Below are 25,349 nucleotides of genomic sequence, written 5' to 3'. Positions count from 1 at the left end.
TTAGCACCACTGAGAGATTTTTGTTCCTTTTAGTCCCCCCAGAAGAAGGCACAGTGTTTTTAATGTTTAGTAATTCTTTTTCTTAGTTAGCATATAAATACTGTAGATATATTCTATATAATACTAAATATTGGCTTCATAGGTTGCTTCTTAATCAGTTTTGCAAGATTTTATTTCTGTTTCTATCCTTATTATACAGATGAGGAAATTGAGGCTTAGGACAAGTGAATGACTTGCCTTTAGTTATTTTTATATCTCTGGTGACTTTTTAAATATAGGAGTTACTTAAAGATCCACTGTACATTGGACTACGGCAGAGAAGAGTGAGAGGTCCTGAATATGACGGTTTTCTGGATGAATTCATGGAGGCAGTTTCTTCCAAGTATGTATAATATTTATTTTATCTATATTTGAGTTGAGTTTCAAAAATTTAAAGATAACCTAACATAATAAAGTATAAAAATGTCCAAGTTTTGTGCTCTATGTTTAATTATTAGAAACAATTTGAATAAAATACACATACATATATCCTCATAGCTATTAGTGGCCAAATGATAACTTGATGTGTCTATCCCCAGAAGGTTGTGTCTGTTGCTGTTCCTCAAGATACTTCTCTTATACTCATTGGCAGTCTGTACTTTGTTTCTGGCTGCTAATAAAATCCGATCTTTGATTATCTTTTTGGGTGTATCTGATCCTTTTGTGGTAGGAAAAGCAGAGGAAGAGGTGATCATGAGTTAGTGCAATGCACAAGGTCCAGAATGGAGCAAGAACCAGGACATCCAGTCATAATCCATGAATCTCTAATTAAAATATGGTATTCGATTAAAATGCAATACTGTATTTCACCTACCCTAGGTAGTAGTTAACTGTGAGCCATATGCTACTGTAAAATTTTCTAGTTTTTTTCTCTCAAAGAAGAGACTTCTACCATAATCTAGTAATATATTCTGGGAGAATTTTGTCACACTTAACAGTCATCCATTTGTTATTGTATAGCCACAGAAACCAAACCATGTACTCTTTCAAAACATATATGTTGCCTTGGTTTTTCGTAGAAATAAACTCATCACTAGAATTAACTGTAACTAGAAACTTCTGGTTTCTTTTTATTATAAGGTTTAATTTTAAGAAGTTACATCCAATAGCAGAAAGTACTTCTACCAGCTTGCACAATATTTAGAATAAATTGTATCTTTCATTACCCAAGGTCTTAATGCAGAGTATATTTGCCAATTAGTATGGACTACTTTTTTAAGACCCGTGCCTGATTTATTATTATTATTATTATTTATTAACTTAATTAAACTGTACTTATTCATAGAAATAGTTGAGAAATTCTGCAGTTTAAGATTGCTTAGTACAGTTAAATGCTAGTAGTTTTTCATATTTAATTTTAAATTCCTTACTCTAAAACTTATGTAAGATTTTGAAATTATCTAGAACTTTTCAGGTAGCAGCATTAATCAAGAGATTATGTAGAGACTACCATGAGGCTATATAAAAGGAGAATTAAATTCTCTATGTATTTGTTTTTGTTGTGTAAATGAAGTCTAACTTGATACAGACAACTTCAATATTTTTACAAAGAATCTGTTAAACAAGTTATGGACATAACATGTATGGCCTATATACTTAAATGCTGTTGACATAAAAAGAAATAATTTCACTTGGAATCAATGAAAAGCTTTCAGGAGAAAATGAGATATGAGCTCATTTTGAATGTGCCGTTTCAATTTAGAATCAGAAAAACTTTTTTTTTAAAGGTTGAATTGAGGGGTTATCTAAGATCTTTGATAAGGAAATGGGCATTGACAAGAATCAACAATAATTTTAAATGCAGAGAGCACCTGTAAATCAGGAGTTAACTTCTGGGCTCTTCCCAGAGAAAAATCCCAAAGGTGTTTCAAAATTACTTTTTTGCATGACACTGCTTTGGGAAAAGTTTTCCAAAAGTGAAACCAGCACCCCCTAATTATATTGGAAAATAGTCCCGAAGTTAAGCCCAAAATTGTCTTAAAAGGAAATATAACAAATTCAAGGTGGAAAGTGACTGTTGCATGTTGGATTACCTAGGAATCAGATTCTGAGAAGGAGTTATTAAGGAGTGTTCTTGGAACCAACCCATTTGGAAGGGAGGGGACAGACACAGGAGTGGATGAAAAGAGAAGTCAAGCTGCAGCATGGACTCACAATGAGCCCTGGATAACTACATTGGGGCCACCTCTGCATGCTATTTAGTTCCTTAAAGGAACATAATTTCTGCCAGTACCCCCCTGGCTCCACCCCCCCCCCCCCCCCGGACCAATACTATGTTGGGTTTTTTATTTACTCTCCGGTCAGGGTTGCGGTGGGGCAGTTTCAAATTCTTCCTCTTGGCTTTCTCCAAAATTGTAGCTCTTATGTCATAGGCCAAAGACTTGACATGGGTGTTACGGCACTTACCAAGTATATCTATTCTGATTATATATTTAGGGGCTTAGAAAATCACCACTAGGTGGGTCTGTGGTCCCAGTGGACCCATTATGTGCTAGACCTTGGCTAGAGCTCCACTTATTACTGGCCTTCATATGCTTCTAACAAGAAGGGACAGCATATTGATGCTTCAGGTCTCCTGGTATCACTCTCAGTTCTGTGTCCTCTAAATGTTTGGGTGTTCCCATGTCCAAAATTGGACTCCTGTTCTCCCACCCACCCACCCCCAGCCCTGCCCTGCTGTAGTATCTCCTGTTCCTGAGACTAAAAACATTGGAGTTATCACTCCATACCCATACTGCCTGCAGAACTTATTAGCCTTCAAAATATATCCACATGTAACCATTTCTCATTGCCTGTATTATTATTTCCCTTATTTGAACCTCTTTCCCCTGATGATTGTAATAATCTCCTAACTAGTTTGACTGCTTCCCTCTTTGCAGCCCTTTTGCCTATTTTCAACACAAAAGCTAAAATGAGTCTAAGGTAATTTCTCAGCTCAAAACCCTACAAAAGCTTATCATTTTATTCAGAATAAAACTAAATCCTTGCAATTGCATAAAAGGCCCTGGACCATCGTACTCCCTGTTACCTTTCTCACCTTATCTCCTGCTAGTTTTCCCCTTGCTTACTTTGTTCTGGCCACACTGGCCTGTTTGCTCTTTTTTGCATTCAAGCCAGGCATGCTAATGCCTCAAGGCTTATCATTTCTTTACTTAGATAATCCTCCCAAGCTGCTGTCCAGTTTTCAACATGGCTGGCTCTCTCAGCCACCTTTAAAATTTCTCTGAATGTAGCCCCGCCAGGCTTGGCTCGGTGGTTGAGTGTAGACCTAGGATCCAGGAGACTGAGGTTTGATTCCTGGTCAGGGCACATGCCCGGGTTGCTTGATCCCCAGTCGGGGGCATGCAGGAGGCAGCTGATCAATGACGACTTTCTCATCATTAATGCTTCTCTCTCTCTCTCCCTCTCCCTTCCTCTCTCTCTGAAATCAATAAAGATATATTTAAAAAAAAATTCGTAAATGTCACTTTCTCAGTGAGGCCTTCCTTGACCAACCTATTTAAAATTTTACCCCCAACTCATTTTTCTTTTTCTCCTCACTTATCAATATCTGAGTATATTTATTTATGTTATGACTACATTAATTTACTGTAAATTCCCTGAAAGCAGGGTATTTTCTCTTTCCTTCACTGCCATATTCCTGGTTTCTAAAATATTATTTAGCATGTTATAAGTACTCAGTAAATATTTATTAGATGAATGATTGAATTCAATTTATTTATATGTTTTTAAATGATAGGTATGGATGACAGAACTGGTATTTTAAAGAATTCCTTCTTTTTATGTGATTTAATTTCAGGATATATTAAAGCTCTTATAAGCCTTACATACTGCCAAGTATATGTTAAAATCACCATATGTATGTACTCCTTAAATATTTGTGTCTGTTTTTATGTTGGTACTTGTTTATAGTAGCCTTCTTTTTCTAGAATCGGTTGCCCCTGGAAGTTAATTAGAAAATTAGTGAGAGCTCAGCTTCACTGCCTAAAATTCTTTATATCAGAATTTTATTGATGAATTTATTAACTAAATGAGAAAAAAGCTGTACCTCAGGTGAGCTTTAAAAAGCAAGTATTAAGTATTTTAATGAAAAATAAAAACATTCAGCAAGGACTATATTTTTTCCTTTTCCACTTTAAATGATTAAAGTTAAAAGTCACTCGGAAACACTAGTAATGGCCACAAAGATGATTATTGTAATGTTTATGCAGCCTCCCTCAACCCTGGCTGCTGTCACAAATTGTATTATGACCTGTCACATAACATTTAAGAGAAACAATCTTAGTCTGAAGCCATGCTACCTGCCATATGCTGCAAGGTGTGCTGATGTTTTCATAAAATGATGCTTTCTTCACTGATTCAGTATTGAGCTAAAGCCTTGACTGTCTGATTGAGATGGACCAGACTATTCAGAGAAGCTATTGATTTGGTCCAAGTTCTTAAAGGTTACATCAGATTTCAAAGCAACAGGATACATAGCCCCTGATTATCATGACCAGATTTGCTAAATTTATTTTTATTATTATTAATAATATCCTCTCTTTCTAAAGAAGTCATCAGGTATGTAGGTTTATGTGCTCTTCACCCTTACACAGGGTTGCAGTTCAATAGTTTCTCCACTTTGGCCTCCGCATAGGGAAGGGGCTTCTTACTGCCCTGTTACCCTTCTTCCTGCCATTCCTGCTGCAGTGAATTCCATGGCTCATTTTCTGTGTTGCCTTCTTTCACTTGTTCCAGCCATTGCCTTTTATGCCTGATCCGTTTTTTTAGATGAATGGATATATTTATAACTTAGATGATTTTATCTATAAATCTTTGAAGCCCTTTTGATTTTGCCTGTCACTTTAATCAGCATAATTTACTTTGGTTTTCATAACAAGTTTAATGAAAGCATATGACGCTATGGGATACCACCTGCTATTCTTCTCTGTGGTCCACAGGTGATGTAAATTACTTGGGGGGGAAATTAAATGGAAAGAATGTCTGTGAATATGAGAAAAATCAGCAACCATGTTACTAAGGAACATGACTTAAATCACATTTATGACTCACAATTTTTTTCCATTTTTCTATCCAAAGAAGGATCAGATTCACAGTTTAACTACAGACATATTTTTCTTAAAATGCCAACTATATGTGTTTATATAATTTCTCTTCACTGTTTTTTCAAGTGAATGAAAAAGATAGGTCATGTAATAATAATAAATCTACATGTGTGCATTATGTGTATGTATGTGTGAATATATGTACATTTATATTCCCTAAAGTATTTAAGGTGGATATATACTTCAGCATTTTAATGTTAGTTTTGCATCTTTGGCCATGTCTCAGCCCAACCTTGGGTGAACCAATTGGCTTGGAGTAACAAGTTAAATTTATTTTCTCTTTCTGAGCATGGTTTACAATTCTTTTCTTTGAGATGCTTTTCTTTCCTAATCCTGTTTTATTCTAATCATTAATTCTAATTGCAATAATTCAAAATTCCTTTAACATGGTTGTGAATGTTTTGCACTAGTTTTATTCTATTTGTTTGAGCCTTATTGAAATGTATTATTCCATGTGCCCTATTTTTCTTACTAGTATATGAGTTGTATCAACAAAAGAATTTATTACAAGGGGTTACTTTTTTCTGACGATCCCACGTTATACTGTAGTGGGTATAAAATGACTGCTGTTGAAAGCATTACTTAAATACTGAATGTAACCTTCATGAAACTACAGTGACACACATCTGAAACAAAGATGGTTCTCTAATGAAAACTAGAGGAACACACAACTTTTCAAATAAACTGGCTCTGCTTGTAGTAAACAAAATATTTGACTTTTAATTATATAGATACATTTATGTGTTAGAGTTGATATTTCCTCTAAAGAAGAAAAGTATTTTAGTAAATTCCTTATTGCATCCATTATTACCTATCATTTTCTCTTTGAATTAGCAAACAATGAGATAAGAAGAATTCCTTAATATTTCATCTGAGTTATTTAAAGCTAAATTATATTTATTAAAAATAGTAATTACAGTTTGAGAGTGATCTGTATGTACTCCCTCAAGGATAGGGATCTAGTTTGCTCATTTTATGAACAAGTTTCTCTATCAGTTCCTGGCACAAAATAGATATACAGTAAATATTTGTTAAACTGGATCGAGCTACTCAAATGGAGGCCATACAAGAGAATGTGAGTGGCTTGGCAACAATCTTTCACCATACTAGAAAATTAAACTTTAAACATGCCCTACTCTTGATGAATTGCTACCAACATTTTCATGTGAAAAGTAGAGCGGTAAGGATGTGGTGAGTGACGAATACCTGATTTTCTCAAGTCTAACGAACAGATTATCCCTTAAGGGGCTAGAAGTATTGAAGTCAGTATATTTACATAAAGTAATCTAACTACATTTAATGCAAGTTGGTAGTAAATATTTTCTGAGCTGACAGATTTCAAAGTCTCATTATTTAAAGCTGTAACAAAATTTGTGTAAAATTTGCCACAATCAAGACATAAGAACAAAATAATCATTCACATTGCCAAGATGATCACATTTTGGCTAACTTAGTTTTCCATCATTTGACTGTTATTTTATTTCACAACTTATAAAACAAGCCAAAATTGACACTGCATGTAATGATTTTGATTTAACCATAATGTATAATGTGATTAATTCTTAAGACTTTTTTTGTGGCATCCACAGATAGTGACCCATTTTTTTTTTTATATCTTGCAATTAAAATAAAGCCACATCCTGCAGTATAGATGGTAAAGACTGCCACATATATGAATAGAAACAAAATAAGTAATTTATTGTTAACCAATATGGTTAGATTGGGTTATGTAGAAATTGGAATGGAAAAAAGGCTCAGTCGTACTGAATACATGTTGGAGTGATGCTGTCTGGATAGGTTTGTAATCCATTTCTTCCAAGGACTCATAGACATTTCTTATTTCAGGGAGTTCACCATGGTTTGGGATCTGACTCTCAGTTCAGGAAGTTCAGAAACCTGATTTTGTCACTGTACAAAAGCCCATGTCTCAGGGACATGTGATAAGTAAAACCTGGCCTTAGAAGTCAACCTTTGGCTCCATCAACTACTACATTTGCAGCCTTGGGGAAAGTTGCTTACCTTCCCTAGGGCTTAGTTTCTCTCCTGAAAAAAGAGTGAAAAATAATAACAGTACCTACTTCATAGGGTTATTGTGATGATTGAGATTAAACATTAAAAAACAAAATTGTTAAGTGCTATAAATAGTAAGTATAATTCTTTCCCAAGGGAGGATGATGAGGGCCAATAATTTAATAAAAAGTTACAGGCTGGCAAATTTGGATTAAAATTAGAACATTTAATAGTTGGAATTGTCCAGAAATAAAATAATATATATAAAAGTAGTTACTCACTGGCTGGGCAGCTTAGTTTGTTAGAGCATTGTCCCATATATCAAAAGGTTGTGGGTTTGATTCCTGTTGAGGGTACATACCTAGGTTTTGGGTTCGATCCCCATCGAGAGACATAGGGGAGGCAATAGATCAGTGTTTCTCTCTCTCTCTCTTTCTCTTTCCCTCTCTCTCTCTCTCTTTCTCTCTCTCCCTCTTTCTCCCTTCCTGGTTCTTTAAAATCAATAAAAACATATCCTTGGGTGAGGATTAGGTATGTAAATATAAAAGTATTTACCACAATACTTTCCAATAAAAATCACTCAGTAGTGATTATTCTTGATTGTTTTTGTTGTTAATATTATTTGTGACTTCTTTGTCACTCTAAGTACATGGGCAATTGCACTTAATATAAATATAATATATACATAATATAAATAAAATAGTAATATATAAATATAAACTTATACAGATTTCTGCCTTAAGTGGGAGTATGGATTAGAATTCAGAATTTTCTAAAGTGTTCTAACTGTAGGATTCTGTTAAAGTACTAAAGAAGCAGTATTTTGCTTAAACATTTAGGGCTGATCTGTATCATAAGATTCAGTGATTCAGTGATAATTGTGATCATTATGAGTCATTTGAAAATGTTTGATCATCACATCATATAATTATACTTGACCCAGAGAACTAAATTTCTCATTCAGCATTTTAAACTATTTTGTTTTGCATATACTTTAGCTGTTCCTTGTTTTGCCCAAAGTTTATTTCATCAGGAACTCAAGAGTCAAGTGCATTAATTCAAGAGAAAGTCATTTTACAAAAAGTTTTATTTGCCTTCTATTTCCTATGCTGCATATTTGTTGTATAGTCAGCTTCAAAGCAAGTTCATGATAAGAATTACTTCCTCAATAAAAGAGGATAGATACAGAGATACTAAAAACTATTGAATTAACTTGCAAAGATTAAAAATGAGACTTGGGCTTATATAAGCCACTTATCAGAATCAACTAGTCCAGTTCTTCACTATCTCTCTTTCTTTAAAAAACATCTATATCGGTATCATCTGATTATACCCCAAAGCAGAAATTGAAATAATTTTTTCTTCTTGAGTGTCTTCTATGATCCCCCAGTGTTTTCCTGTGCATTTATCTTAAGAACGGATTCATTACTAAATCCATGCCAGATGGTTCCTCTCATGTCCTTGATCTATACCCTGGTTCCGTTTCCATAACCATAATCCAGCTTCCCTAGACCTTGACCATTTTCTATCTTTATCACCATACAGAACCCTTCAGTAACTTCTAGTGTCTTTAGTATCATAGTAATAAGTTTTCCAGAACTTATCTTTACCTTTTATTAACTCTTCACCTTCTACTTATAAATCCCTTTCTAATCTGGCCCATGCACTCTGCCTTTTTCTCTTGCCACCCTCCGCTTCTGCGTGTATCTTTTGTATAGTAGTCCCCCACTATCTGCAGTTTCTTTTCTGCAGATTAGGGGAGGACAACTATATCTGCCCCTTTAAGTAAACTAGAGAAGCACACAATTTTCCAAATAAAGTCCAAAAATATTAAATGGAAAACTTTAATTTTTTTTTATCCTTACCTGAGGATTTTTTTCCATTGCTTTTCAGAGAGAGCGGAAGGGAGAGAGAGAGAAACATCAATGTGAGAGAGACACGTTGATTGGTTGCCTCCTTCATTTCCCCCGACTGGGTCCAGGGATTGAGCCTGCAACTGAGGCACATGCCCTTGGCTGGAATCAAACCTGGGACCCTTCAGTTCGCGGGCTGATGCTTCAACCACTGAGCCAAACCTGCCAGGGCTTAAATGGAAAACTTTAGAAGTAAACAACTCATAAGTTTTAAAATTTGCGTTGTCTGAGTAGTGTAATAAGTCTTATGCCACCCTTCTCCATCTTGCCAGGGATGTGAATTACCCTTTTGTCCAGTGTTTCCACTCTGAATATGCTCCCTGCTCGTTAACTGACTTGCTGCCAGTCCTATAAAAGTGTAGCACGTACAATTTTGTACAGTACATAATACTTGATAATAAATGACTGTTGTTGGTTTATGTATTTACTATACTATATACTTTTAATTGTTATTTATGTGTTGCACCAGCAGTAATATCTTGTGCTTACCAAGTCTTCTGATTGCATCATTTTCCTTTGTGCTTGATTTAATCCTGTGTTGTTTTGTACAGTAACATGCTATGCAAACTTGTAACCTAAGAGGCATAGGCTATACCATATAGCTTAGGTAGGCTCTACCATCTAGGTTTGTGTAAGTATACTCTATGATGTTGTTCTCCTAACTGTTATGAAATGCAAAAGAATTTGCTTTTAAATATACTTTTTACACATGACTGAATACTCATAAATATTGGGTATTAAAAGGCATATTTTCTTCCAACTTAGAAATGATCAGAAGCTGACTTGATTTTAATGCATTGTTTGTCTTTTTGACATTTAAACATATCTGTTTAAATACAAGAATGAATACTTGATATGCATTCAGATTTTATCATGGATTTGAATCTTCAGAAATTAAAGAATAATTTTTACTGTTACCATCAAGAGTACAAATATTATAAAGTAAGGAATCATAATTACTTGTTATTGTGGTTATGATATATCAAAAAAGCAGAACAGATGTGTTCCATCAATATTAATAACAGTAACAACTATTACAACAGCTAATACATTTTTTCCTTTTTTAGATTTTTAAAACTGGTTTACATTCAATATTATTTTGTATTAGTTTCAGGTGTACAGCATAGTTGTTAGATAATCATATATTTTACAGAGTGTTCCCCCGGTACCAGTACTCTCCTGGCACCATGCTTAGTTATTACAATATTATTAACTATATTTCCCATGCTGTACTTTACATCACCATGACTGTTTTGTAACTATCAATCTGTACTTTTCAATCTCTTCTCTTTTTTCACCCAGTCCCACAGCTAATATATTTTTGAGGTATATACCAGGCTGTGTTCTAATTTATATACTTTTAATCCTCAAAACAGTTCTACGACATTCTTACAATTATTTATCCCCATTTTTCAGATGAGAAACAGAGGCACAGGGAGATTAAGTAAATTTCTATAGCTACTCACCTAGAAAGTGACAGGGCTGAGATTAAAATTCAGACAGTCTGGTTCCAGAGCCCATACTCTTAATCATTACATTGCATTCCTGTCTGATTTAAAGGAATGTTATCCAAATATGTCAGTGCAAATAACATGGCACTCATAGCACATTCTGTGTTCAGATATCTCATAAATGCAGCCTTTGCTATGATAATGGAAATAGAAATGACAATAACTATAAGCGTTTGGCTGAATTTTAAACACGTAGCCATGAAGATAAACAGTACTCTAGTAACAGTGAAAAGGCAGTTATGGAAAATTAGGTGTTTTGTTTGAAAACTGCGCATTTTCCTCTTTCCCTAAATATTATAATTTCCCTAAACAAAACAGTTTGATGATATTTTCTAGTACTTGAGTTATAAACAAATAGGAAATGTATGTGAATTCAGCAGAAGTTTCATTCAATGGGCATTCCAAATCTTGCGCTTTCTTGTCCACTTCAGATAGACTCCCATCTCAGGCTCTCCGCCCTTGCTGTTGCCTTGAACCTGCAGGCTTTTCTCTTTCCCTTTCCCCTCTCTCCTTGAAATCTTACTCTGAATTGTACCCTTCATGCTGGCTGGCTTTCCTACACTATTTACCACCTCATAACATGTTTAATTTAGTGATTCTTATTTATTATCTGTCTCAAATGAATACAATATGAATCCTATGAGGGCGAGGATTTTTGTCTCTTCAGCTCACTGCTCTATCCCCAGAACCTGACTCCTAGGAAACACTCAGTAAACGTTTGTTGAATGCATACAGTTTATCTCTGGTTTCAAAGTAGTTTACATTAAGAATTTTTACCTTTTAAATTTAAAGCTGTAGTTAACTAGGATAAAGCTTTCATGCTTTTTCTTGCAAGTGAAAGGACAAAACAGAAAACCAAACCACTTGGTTTTGACAGTGTCTGACACATAATAAGTTTTCAGTGACTATTAAATATATATTATACTCTAGTAGTTAATGTTGTTGTATTAGTTTTACAATATAGTATACTCCCATGCACATTTTTTTCATTCTTAACATTCTAATGTTAAGAAAAGACAGAACATGCAAATATATTCCACAATTATGCACATTGAATTATAAATACACAATAGATTTCTTCTGAAATTATATTTTGCTTTGCAAGATTTCATCCAAACTAAAGCACTAGAAGTCATCACATTTCTTTTGCCTTTTGTTCCCAAACTTAATTTAGGTTGATATTTATATGTCACCTTGATAACAGTTTATGTTATTTTTCCAAAAACTGAAAAAGAATAGAAGTCATATTTTATTTTTCTTTAGAATCACCTCATATCTCTAATATGAAATAGTTGCCATTAAATGTTGATGTACAACTGTGTGTTATTAATGAATCAGGAAGAAAATCATTGATTGCCTGAAATTTTAAATGCTGGAATGCCAGCCTAGAGAGTTAAAAAAAAATTTCCCAGACATTTTTTTGCATAGAAAGAAATTGATAGAAATTTTGTCACACTTCCACGTGTTTAGACAATGGGTTGTTGGATCAATTATTTTGCTGTTATGGGCAGCATTTTTTGTTTGTTTAAATTTGATAATTTGGTTGGTGTTAACATTGTATAATGCTGTATGTAGGAAACAAGCATGCCGTAGCCAGATAGGTCTTAATGTGAACGTGGGTTCACAGTCATACCAGTATTTTTATAGTTAAGTTAAACTTTTTTTTTCTGGATAAGCCATATTGACATATAGAAAAACAAATAAATAATAGTGAGGGTAAAGGAAAAATAAATCAAACATTGTTGACAGTGAGAGAAATTAGCCCAGTCTTCTAGAGCTATCCCTCCTCATACAAATGATTTTTATAACCTTAGTCAGACAGTATTTACGGTGCCTTGAATTACTTATTCATTCAGCAAGCACATTGAGCACGTGTATGCACCAGGCATTCATTTTGCTAAATGCTTTTAAGGAACTCAGTGTAGTTGGGAAGAGAGATAAACAGACATTTTCAATAAATCCTGCAGAGGAAATGAGTTTAAGGTACTATAAGAGAATATCAGAGAGTATATCTAATAAGTAACGTGGGGGAGATGAGTTGTCAGAGAAGACTTATCTCACTTGTCTCTTCTGACTTTTATAGAAGGAATAGTTTAGTATTAACTGTCCCTTTTAAGTGCCAAACCATATGAAATTAAAATTAGGAGCAGATTTTGCTCACTTCAGTCATTTGATTTCACTATTATGCTTTGATATTTTGAAAAATTATGTTAAATTTCTATGAATTGGCTTTAATCATGGGGTAAGGCTGCCTAATTCTGCATACATGTCTGGAAAACTTTCAAATTATTTTTTCACAAGTGAGACAAGTGAGTGTTTTATGTTTAAAAACTTAGATACCTGGTCTCAACACTTTGTAATGTGCCAGATGTAAGAAGCTTCTCAGGCATACTCATAATACTTCTGTAAAGTTAGATTTCAGAAATGCAGACCAATATAGAAGACATAATTTTATTTGTGAGATGGATATTAAAGCAAGTTGACAAATAATATATTTTTAAAAATGTTGTTATTTTGTTGTTTTTTAAAAACAACATCAATTCATTTATTCACTCAGTAAATAATACTTTCTGTATGCCAGGTATTGTTCTGGGCACTGGAGATATATATTTTTATTGCTAGTATTTTCAGACTCACCTGCAGAGTTGTTATAATCAAATAATGCACAATACATGAGTTCATGGTGAGGCCAGGGTGATAGAAATTTTGTCACACTTCCACGTGTTTAGACAATGGGTTGTTGGATCAATTATTTTGCTGTTATGGGCAACGTGTTTTGTTTAATTTATTCACCATCCTGCTGAAACATGAGCAGCAAAAAGAGCAGTTGGAGGAGCCAAAACTTGAAATATGGAGTTCTAAAAGACACAGTATCTAACAGATACTGTAAGTAAAGGAAAGCCAAGGAGTTAAAGTATAAGGAGAAAGGGGGTGGGGGGAGCTAGTAAAAGGTAAAGGAGGTCAACTATATGGTGATGGAAGGAGAGTTCACTTTGGCTGGTGAACACACAATGTAGTCAACATACAGATGATATATTATAGAATTGTACATTTAAAACCTATATAAGCTTATTAACTAATGTTACCTCAATAAATTTAATTTCAAAAAAATTGTAAAAATTAAAAAAAAGATTATATTGAAGGCTGTAAAAAACAAACAAACAAGAAGGAACAAGTATTTACCCTAGATTTATTTTCTCTCTTGTATTATTGTATCAGTTATACTTCTTTAAAAATTTTTTTAGTTGCCCCCAAAATTGTAATATACATTTACCACTAATAGTGTAGGTGCCTTATAAGAGAGTATTCCCAATTCCTCCCTGCCATCCCTTATAGCATTGCTGTCATTCATTTACTTATCCATAAGCTATAATCACCAAATACATTGTTACCATTATTATTTTGAAGAAACTTATCTATTAGATCAATTATGATAAAGAAAAAGATTTTATTTTACCTTTATTCATTTCTTCTTTAATGCTCTTCCTTTCTTTATGTAGATCCAAGTTTATGGCCTACATCATTTTCCTTCTCTCTGAAAAACTTATTTTAACATTTCTTGCAAGGCAGTTCTACTGGTAACAAATTCCTTCGATTTTTGTTTGTCTGAGAAAGTATCTCTCCTTCACTTTTGAAGGATAATTTCATTGGCTACAGAATTCTAGGTTGGTGGGTTTTTTTCTTTTAATACTTTAAATATTTCCCATCCTCCCTCCCTCCCCCTCCTCCTCCTCCTCCTCTCTCTCTCTTTACCACATTACAGATGTCTCCCACTTTTTCACTTTTTGCCCCTCTCCACCCATTCCCCACCCCACCTCATATCTTCCCCATGCCATTGTCTGTGTCCCTAGGTTTTGCAAATATGCGTATATTTTCCTTGGTTAATCTCTTCCTACTCTCCTCCTTGTGCCCCCCCCCAATGTCTGTTATTCTGTTCCATGCATCCATGCCTCTGGACCTCTTTTGTTCATCAATTTATTTTGTTCTTTCTTTAGCTCCCACTTATAAGTGTGATCATGTGATATTTGCATTTCTCTAACTGGCTTACTTCAGTTAGCATAATATTCTCCAGGTCCATCCATACTATCTCAAAGGGAAAGAGATCCTTTTTTTTACACCACTGCATAGTATTCATTGTGTAAATGTACCACCGGTGTTTTTTTATCCACTTCCTTCTTGATTGCATGGTTTCTGAAGAGAAATCTGATGTAATCCTTAATCTTTTCCCTCTATTGATAAAGTGTGATTTTTTTTTTTTTCCTCTGGCTTCTTTCAAAGTTTTCTCCTTGTTTTTGATTTTCTGCATTTTGAATATGATATACCAAATTATAGATTTTTTTTTTTTTTTTTTTGTATTTATCCTGCTTGGTGTTTTCTGAGTTTCCTGGATATGTGGTTTGGTGTCTGTCATTAATTTTAATTAATAAAAATTTGTATTCATTATTACCTCAAATATTTACTCTCCTTCTGTTATATCCATTGTGTGTATATTATACCCTTTGTAATTGTCCCACATTTTTTGACTGTTCTATTCTTTTTCTCTTTGCATTTTAGTTTTGGAAGTTCCTATTGACATTTCTTCAAGCTCACTAATTTTTTATTCTCCATGCCTCATTTACTGATGAGCCCATCAAATGCATTCTTCATTTATATTTTACTTATATATCATATGTATTACTTCCTTTATATTTCTAGCATTTTAAAATTCTTTCTTAGAGTTTCCATCTCTTTTGTTTAATATTATCCATATGTTCTTATATGCTGTCTACTACTATTTTATCTATTAGATCCTTTAGCATATTAATCATAGTTACTTTAAACTCTTGGTCTGATTACTCCAGAATCTCTATCATATCTGAATCTATGACTCTTTCTCATCATTGATGTTTTCTCTCTCTCTCTCCCTCTCCCTTCCTCTCTCTGAAATCAACTTAAAAATATTTTTAAAAATGCTTCATCATAGAAGAAAAACTTATTTTCAGTCATGGAATGTTGTTTTTGATTCCTTAACTTTTAGGATTTTTGTTGAAAATAGAAGTTTTGAGTTCAGATGGTTGATTGATTTATAACAAAATATTTTATTAAAAATTGATAACAGTGGAAAACTTAAAGAGCAGTCTTTACAACAAGATTCCTGTGAATCAAAGCTAGAAAAAATAGCATTCCTATATAATATATTTAGTCATTGCTTATATTTAACAGTAGCTTTGCAAAAGATGTACTCTTAGAAATATTAAAACCTTATATCTTCTTAAAAGAGATAATTTGAAATTATTTTGGAAACTATTATCTCTATAACTTACCTTTTGCTTTTATTCTGAGGAGCTGTTAGTTGCATTTATAGAATTAGCCTACATGTAAATATTAATTCTGTAAATATATATACATATCGATATAAATCCCATAGATGTGTAAAATTATTTGCTTGTAGATATGCTAAATATACACATGCTAAGTCAGTCGATAGAAACAAATTCTGTAAATAAATGATAATGTGTCCTTAGTTTCAGAGGAAAGCTCATCTTTGAGTTAGTTGTGTGAATCTAATCCTCAGATTTAGTGAGCTGGCTAGAGTAAGTAGCCGACTGCATTGCCTTTCCAGTTACCCATAAACGGAGCAAAGCATAACTTCCGGGTACAGAACCACGGGACTATTTGAAAACATAACATGTAAGCTTCCCTAGCTTTAATCCTGATATCCTTTGTTTCAGTTTCTCCTATTTCAGTTGGTTTTTAAAAATCTGTCATATACTTCCATTTTAAGACCTAGAATATTGTATTTGGATACAATTAAAGTGTGTTATACACAAATTATCTTCTATGACATTTGAAATAAGTACCTTTTAAAATTTAACACACAGCCATGTAAAGTTTATGGTAGCATATTATGTTTCAGGAAAAAATCCTTCATTTTGTCTGTTAGGATTCATGATAGTGTTAGGACATTTCTATGCCATTGTTTCAACAAATTGTGGATTTGTTTATTTATTTAGTTAGTGTTGCGGTATCAAGGACACTCTTCATATTCATATTTCTAGGCTCCTTAAGCCTATGTGGTGAGCTGGTAATGATGTCTACATTTTAAAATGTTGTCTCTACTGTCTTATATTCTGATTATGAAGTTGAAAAATTTTACGTCTTGTTTTTTTTTTTTTTTACCCCATATTGTCTTTATATTGCTTGGTATGTGGAGAATTTGGAATGTCCCATAGTTGACATTTTGCTTACAACCAGCATCCCTGGGAATATGTATTCTCTTTTATTGAAAAATTTCTTCTCAACTGGGGGTTTGAAAATATAAGCCTTACCCTTTTTTTTCCCTGGAAACCACAGAATCCACAAAATGTTATTGTTATCAGCTTATGGGAAAACAGAGTGACTAATACGGCTCATATGAGAAAGAGTGGGAACTTTTTTACTCCACATATGCTTATGATTTAAGCATTGTCAGCTTTCAAAAAACCAGTGACAGCCTCCATGTGATTCAGTGGTAGCCACATTCTCTCTTTGTTTTTTGTTAAACTGCCATATACCTCTTTCTCTTATGATCTGATAGAGCCACCCCTAGGAAAAGAAAATTGATGCAGTCATGATTATGTCTATATAAGTTGTCATTTGACATACTTCCTTTTAAAATTTTTATCTGTTTTGAATTGTGGAAGTCCATGAATTTTCTTATTATTTAATGTCTAGCTTTGAAAGGCTATTACCAATAAATAATCTTCAGATAGGAATATCCTTGAATCGTTAGCCCATTCCTTTTTGAGATCTATATAATTTGTATATATATAGATTAATTACCAGTAAGTAAGAGGTCCTTTTCTGAAATTTTGTGTGGGTTCCCTTGTTAGATTCTTTTTTTACTTCTTAGCCTAACCCCAGACTTCTCTTCATTTGAAATTAACTGTTTTTGGCTTTAATGATACATATATCTTGTTTTGAAATTTAAAATTCTCCCTTCAAAAAAATGGCATCCTTATTCTATTTGCTAGTACAGAACAATAATGAACCCTTACAGGTTTGATCTTTATTATGAACAGTTTAACAATTTAGAACCTTTCTTAACCCTAGAAAGGGTTGTAGTGCAGTGTCTTTCAGTATTCTTTTCCGTTCTTCTTGGGCTATGAAAAGGTATTTTCTAGTTAAATTAGAATGATAAATTCACATTTTGCTCATCCCCTTCTCAGAGATGATCAGTTTACAATAAGTAGTATGTTAGAGTTCTGAGAACTACAATACTGAGTGAAGAGACGTTTTATTTTGTTTTGCCTGCTGGTTCTCAAAACCATTTGGGCAAGGATTGCTATTTTTGCAAAATCCCAGTCAGCATTACTGAGCACACGCTTCTGAGAAACCCAGTGTCTCATGTTCTAATCACTAAAGGATGTAGTGGTGCCTTTGGCCGGAGGAGAGTGTAATGGTTAGATAGGATTTGCCCTGCATAAAGATCAGACTTTTTTTTTATTTTGAAGGGTTTTAGTAAGAAGAAGGATTTTGATTCTTTACCCAGAAATATGGAATCTGATCTGTTCTGGAGTTTAACAGGCACAAAAAGGAATGAAGAATGGTAGTATATAAGGTATATTATAGTATGAAAAAGCAGATAGTCTGATAAATATATTTTTATAGTATATGTGTCTTAGAAAACCAAATAAGATTTTACTGTGCAAATCAATTGAAGTATGGCCATTCATTTTACTGACAAGACAATACAAATCTTTTTCTCTTCCTGCCACTTGCTCTAGCACTATTTTTCATGCACTATCTAGGTTTTTCTTTCCATTGGGTGGATTAAAGAATGAGATACCATCTTTTTGCACAAATGCATTACAGAGGTCTTCTGGGCATATATTTCATATGAGGTTTTGGAACAATATAGAAGTTATTTTTCTTGCTATAGAGAAATACAGAATTTTGGAATGAGATAGAAAATGTATTTCAAAAAGTTAATGGAGACTTCTATTTTTGCAGGCATCTGCTTATTCCAGAAGTTTCTGTTTGGCCAGACTCCTAGTTTTAAAACTGAAGATAGGGAGTAGTATCACATTACAATAAATGTTTGACTGGGTCATTCTGCAGCACTAATTACCCTTCCCAATTCTCATTAACATGGTCTCTGAGGACGAGAATGCAAGTAGAATGCATTAGTTACTGAGCTTCTTTCCTGACCTTTCTTCACAGATTGATTCATTTCTGACTAATTATTCTAAATTTTAGAAAACAGTGAAAAGGGAGAACTAGTTGATATTTCTGGGAAAATCATTTCCGTGGGAAAATGTCAGTTTAAAAAAGAATACTAGCTATGTTTTGACTTCTGCAATATCTTGGGAAAATTTTATAATAGTGTTTGATTCTTAATATCTTTCCTAAAGAAACTAATAGAACAGTCTCAAGGTTTGTACACTATGAAATCCAAATATATGCTGCACTTCATAATAGAAAAGGCATTTAGTCAAAGCTTCCCAACATTGTTTCTCAAGTGCTATAGTTTATATTCCTTAATGTTGCCTGTATATGTGATTTATTATAAGCAAAAAAAATTTTTTTTAAATCAAAGCACAAATGGTATAGGTACAAGTTTTAGAATATAAATTAATTATTGACAAAGTAATCAGACTGGAACTGTTCATTATCACTGAGTATTTTATTTGAGATCACTCTACATTTACCCATATGCTATAATAACACCTACTATATATATACACATATATATATAAGGAAAGAAACAATAAATATTCCCAGGTCATTGTTGACTCAGTCATAGTTTCATATATCCTTGAGCTTAATCACAACTAATCACAATGGGCAAACAAAAGTATTTATTGAATGCTTATTATGTACCAGAGGTTTTTCCAAGGGCTTATATTATTTTAATTACTCACACATATTATTATTCCCATTTTAGAGATGAAGAAACTGAGGTTTAGGGAAATTAAATAGCATGCCCTACATCCAGAAGGAAGAAGTAGAGCTGGGATACAGATCCAAGCAGTTGGATTCAGCAGAGACTTGAGCTCTGATTTACTCAATCATATCAGTTTGAGTTTTCCATGTACCAGTTCCTGAAATGGAGTTTAAATGTGAAAAGTGTGTTTGAAGTAATGCCTGTGAAACATAAATAGGGAGGGGAAAGGATTGGCAGGGAAAGCCTTTAGACCATAACATCTGGGAATCAGAATTGGGCAGAGACAACTTCAAGCTGTAATATATATCTGACAAAGTCTCAGCCAACCCAATGGGGAGCTCCAGAGCCAAGATTGCTTGTTAGATGAGTTCACATTGAGTAGAAATGACCAGGCCCCAGTGGTACTGCTGTGCTGAGAAATGATTGGGGACTCACTGGGAGAAGCATGGCCTTGTATGGAATGCTGGAGCGGTTCTTGACACTGTAGCTGGAGGCAGTTACTTAACTGCACTCCTAGGCAAGTTCTCTTTTGAAGAGAAATTCCAGCAGCACATTTCTATGGCTGCCCAGCACCATACTGCCATTTCTCAGATATCAAATACCATTTCATATCCATTAGATTGACAAAAATGTTTCAATCTGACAAAGCCAAGAGCTTGTGAGGCTGTGGATGAATATGTACACTGCTTGCAGGAGCGTAACTTCATAAAACACTTTGGCAATGTAGTTAAGATTATCAAAACCTACTGCATAGCACTGGCATCCCAGAGAAACTTGTTCATAAGGAGACATGTACAGAAATTTTCACAGAAACACTGTTTGTAGTAATGAAAAATTAGAAGCAATCTAAATGTCCATCAAGAGGGGAATTGATAAATTGTGCTATAGATTTACCATGCAATGTTGTATAGTACATAAAAATTGAAGGAACTAGTGCTTCATGTATCCACATGAATATATTTAAGAATTACAGAATCAAGGAAAAAAATTGTAAAAGGAGACATTTCAATACGTTGAGTCTGAGCTCTTAATACCACAATGGCTTAAGAATCAGATTCTATTTAACACCCATCAGATTCACATACAGTTATCCATGTATATAAAGTTTAAAAAAAAACATCATACTTGCTTTTGGATGTTAATACATTTGTAGTAAAAGTATAGCATGCATTGGAATTATAAACAGCAAATTTAGAAGAGTAGTTACCTGAGGGAAGTGAGATTCATGAGGGGCAAGGGGAGTTTCAATAGTGTGACTTTTTGGTGGTCTGAAATAAATATGGTATAATGTTGATATTTCATAAAATTGTGTAGGGGGCACATGGCTGTTAATATTTCTAATGCTTTTCTCTATGGTTAAAATATTTTGCAGAATATATATGTGGGTATTTAGTAATGAAATTATAGGTACATGTCTAAAACTTACTTTCACATGCAGGTATCCTGCATGTGAAAGTACCATTTCACTGAAGTCCTTTGTTAAAGATTTTTATGACACAAAAATGTAAATCAATTTTTTAAAAAATTTTAACCTGGCAGGCTTTTTGTAGAAATTAACAAGATGATTCAAAGTATAAGGAAATGCAAAGGACTTAGAATATAGAATAGCTAAAACAATTTTGAAAAAGAATAAAGTTGGAGAACTTATACTCAAAACTAAAACTTACAAAGCTAGAATAAATTAAGATAGTGTCATAATGATATAAGGGAATAGAACAATAAAACAGAATAAATCAATAGAAAAAGCAGAAAGCCCAGAAGTAGACCAATGTGCTTATGATTAATTGGGCCTAGATAAAGAACCAAAGTAATTCAGTAGGAATACAGTAGTTCTTTTAAGAAATAGTCTTTGAACAATTACATAAGGAAAACATGACCTCAACCCATTTTTCACACTTAACCCACAAAAATTAACTTAAAATGGATCATAGACCTAAACATAAAGCTAAACTATACCACTTTTAAAAGAAAATATAGGAGAAAATCTTTGTGCCCTTGGGTTTGGCAAATATTTCTTACAGTAAGCACAAGTCATAAAAGAAAAAATCGTTAAATTGGATTTTAATACAATTAAAAACAAAAGGTACTGTTATGAAAATGACAAGGCAAGCCACAGATTGGGGAAAATAGTCATAATACATATATCTGATAAATTACTTCAGAATATATTTTTAAAAACCGTTCAACTCAGTAACAAGACAAAGAACCCAATTTTTAATAATCAGCAAAGATTGAAACACTTCACTAGGATCTTTAAGCACATGTAAGCTCATTAGTCATCAGGGAAATGCAAATTAAAATCACAATGAGATACTATGACATATCCATTAGATGGCTTAAATATAAAAGACTGATGATAGCAAGTGTTGGTGAGCATTTGGAGCAACTGGAACTCATCTATTGGTGGGCATGTAAAATGGCGGAACCACTTTGGAAAACTGGCAGTTGTATTCTTTATATGTCTACAATACCAACAAGTAATATCACTCCTTGGTATTTTAAAAAGAGAAATGCAGACTTTTTAAAAATCATTTTTTATTTTTCAGTTACAATTGACATACAATGTTATATTAGTTTCAGGTGTACACTCCAGTGATTAAGATATTTTATAACTTAATAAGTCATCATCTCAGTGAATCTCAAATCCATCTGACACCATACGTTAGCATATTGTTGACTATATTCTTTACATTCCCATGACTATTCTGTTACTACCAATTTGTACTTCTTAATCCCTTGACCTTTTCCACCCAATACCCCAATTCCTCTCCCCTCTGGCAACCATATCAAAATGGTCTCTGTATCTGAGTCTGTTTCTGTTCTGCTTGTTCATTTATTTTGTTTTTTAGATTCAGTTGTTGATAAATATGTATTTATTGCCATTTTAATATTCATTTCATGTAATCTACAGTGTTAGAAAGTAGATCAGTGATTGTCTGTGGGCCAGTGTTGGGGCTGGGGATTGACTAGAATGAGCTACAAGAGTTTATTGAGATGTTGAGAATGTTCGATATCTTGCTGATAGAGGTGGTTGCACAGGTATGCATATATCGAAACTAATCACATCATACACCTAAAATGGATGCTTTTTATTGCATGTAAATCATATGTCGTTAGAGTTGATTTTAAAGAAGGCAAGGCATAGAAAAAATCTTAGCCTGACATGAAACTCTTATTGTTTATCTAGGTGACTTTATAGATATTTAGATTTTCCAGTTACTTTATTTTTTCCTTTCTAAAGAACGTTCCACCTTTTGGCAGTTTCATTACTAGTATAAAACCAAATGGAGTATGAAAAACAAAACAAGAATGCAACATTTGAATTGGTTAGTTTGACTGTTTGATGAGAATGATGATACTATTGGCTTATTATAAAAGGTTATCAAGTGTCATACTTCCACATACACCTGTAGTAGTAAACTCAGTAAATGTTCACAGTACTTTTGGAGTTCCTCTTTGAAGATTATCTCTTTACAACCTATAGCAAGTTTTGAAATATCACAGTAATGGCATTTTAAGGTAAATACTTTGAGGCTGATATTTATTCTTAAAAATAGAATAAGAAAATTGATCCAAGTCAATATTTGGATCTTGGATCTTGTTCACAAAACTTTGTTCAAATCCAGTATCACTTGTTAAGAAAGAGGGAAGAAAAGCACCAACAAGATAGAATTATGAAACAATGAAATGATTTTTTTTCTTATGCAAAAATAAATTTTTAAAATTTTTATTATTGATTTTGGGGGGGAGAGACGTTTGTTGTTCCACTTATTTATGCATTCATTGGTTGATCCTTGTATGTGCCCTGACTGGGGATGGAACCTGCAGCCTTGGTGTATTGGAACCATGCTCTAATCAACTCAGCTGCCTCCCCAGGGCTCTTTTTTTTTTCATTTAAATTTATTGGGGTGGCATTGGTTAATAAGATTATACAGGTTTCAAATGTACATTTCTGTGATACATGTTCTGTGTATTGCATTGTGTCTGTCCACTACCCAAAGTCAAATCACCTTCTGTCACCATATATTTCACCCCCCTTGCCCTTTACTACTACCACCCCTCTTCCCTCTGGTAACCACCATACTGTTGTCTGCGTCTCTGAGTTTCAGTTTTATATCTCACACGTGAATGGAATCATATGGTTCTTAGCTTTTTCTCACTGACTTATTGAGCTTAGCATAAATGATTTTAAACTCACTTTGAAAGTAGTTGAGCAGTTGCCGTGTCATTGAATAAATATATAGTCTGAAAGTGAACGCTCTGACGGACAACATTCATGTGCACTTGAATATATGAGTTCTGACAAATTCCTCTGAAAATACTCTGTATTTTTATAGTCCGAAATAAGATAGCAGGTATTTTCCTACATTTAAAAAAGGTCTGCTGGCACAAGTGGCCATTGTACTTGACCTTTCTGGCTTTTCTCTTAGGTGACAATACTCACTAGTGTATCTACTCCTGTAATCTTGGTGTCATTTAACCTTCCTGGGCATTATTTGTTGCTGAATGGTCTCCAGGGACCTTTCGAGCTTTATGACTCTGATAATTTGCAGCAAAATAACATATAATTCTCTTTGCTGCTCAAAACTTGAGCCCTTGTCTTTTGTGGAAGTTGTTGGCTTTTAGAAATAAACAGTTTGAACTAGACTAAATCGAGAAGGAGACATAGACAGATTTAGTGATTCAATCTGCAGAAATAATGACATGATTGAGGTTGGGGATAAGGTATTTACTGGAACATGCGATTGAGGAGACCTTTAATTCTCCATGGTAAGTTTGCAGATGGAGTTTATAAAAGCATTTCCTAAATTTCTGCCTTTATATCAAGGCACTCTGGGCATGAGAAATGGTGCATATCACAATATAATAGCATGTTGAAGCACAGATCAGACCTTTAGAGCCAAAGCTGCCCTGAGGATTTTAGCCTATTCCCATGCTACTCTCAACTCATAGAGACCAGGGTGCAGTCTTCCCTCTACCATATTCCTGTCGCCTCACACTTACCTTTGCGATCCATCAGGTAGCCTCTGGACATAATTCTTAGAAAACCTTGCTTCACTTTATTGTTATTCTTGGTCTTCTGTTAAAGTGTAAAAAATAACATATCATTTGTATATTTCTATATTCTCTTTCACATGCTTTATGATTTTTCATACTTCACGTTTTGTGTTTCATCTCCCCTAAACCAAACTCCCAATACTCCCCTCCCTCTATTTCTTAATAAAAGGAATTATGTTCTCACTTACTCACTAGATGTTCCCTTTACCTCCTTGCTTGACTGAAGCATGGCTCACATTTAAGACCTCCACTTTTCCTACAGTGCTTTCAAATAATAATTCTTATTGGCCCACACAGCATTTTAGGGGTGGGAGATGAGATCAGTGTCTTCTCCCCTTTAGTCCTTTCAGACTGTTAGTACTACATTCTTATGTAAGCCCTACCCCTGACACTTCTTTGATGTTTATGTCTATTGGGTTTATTATGTCTCTATCTTCTCCCAATTTCTTAAGTGCTCTTCCCTGTTTTAACCGCTCTTGCCTGTTTTCAAAGTCTTGCTCTTAACTCATTTTAATTTCCACATGGATGACCTTTCTTGTACGTTGGCCTTTCTTGTTCTTAAGATCTTCATTTCTCATGGCCTTTGGTACCCACACCACTGTATATACCCACTCATGGCTATATCATGGGCCTCACCTGCAACTGCTCAAACTCTGAAATACTAAAGTCATACATCTTAATTTCTCATAACAGCTTCCCTTTTCTTGCAGAACTCTAAGGTTGATCAAAAGCTGAGCTTGTGATCTTCCTTGCCAAGTCTGCTTCTCTGCCTGAGGTGTCATGTTTTTCATATACTCCCTCCTCTACA

General features: G+C 33.9%; 1 protein-coding gene across 1 annotated transcript in view; it reads left to right on the top strand.

Moving 5' to 3' along the window:
- The window catches only part of ME1 (malic enzyme 1), a 133,897-nt gene that overhangs the window by 69,587 nt on the left and 38,961 nt on the right, over nucleotides 1-25,349 (top strand). Inside the window, exon 6 of the mRNA XM_081140896.1 lies at nucleotides 279-382. Coding sequence (XP_080997022.1) covers nucleotides 279-382 — 104 coding nt within the window. The remainder of the gene's footprint in view (nucleotides 1-278; nucleotides 383-25,349) is intronic.

This window comes from Miniopterus schreibersii, assembly GCF_964146895.1.
Source record: "Miniopterus schreibersii genome assembly, chromosome: 6".
NCBI lineage: Eukaryota > Metazoa > Chordata > Mammalia > Chiroptera > Miniopteridae > Miniopterus > Miniopterus schreibersii.
The sequence above is the reverse complement of the archived record's forward strand: the minus strand, read 5'-3'. Positions and strand labels throughout refer to the sequence as shown.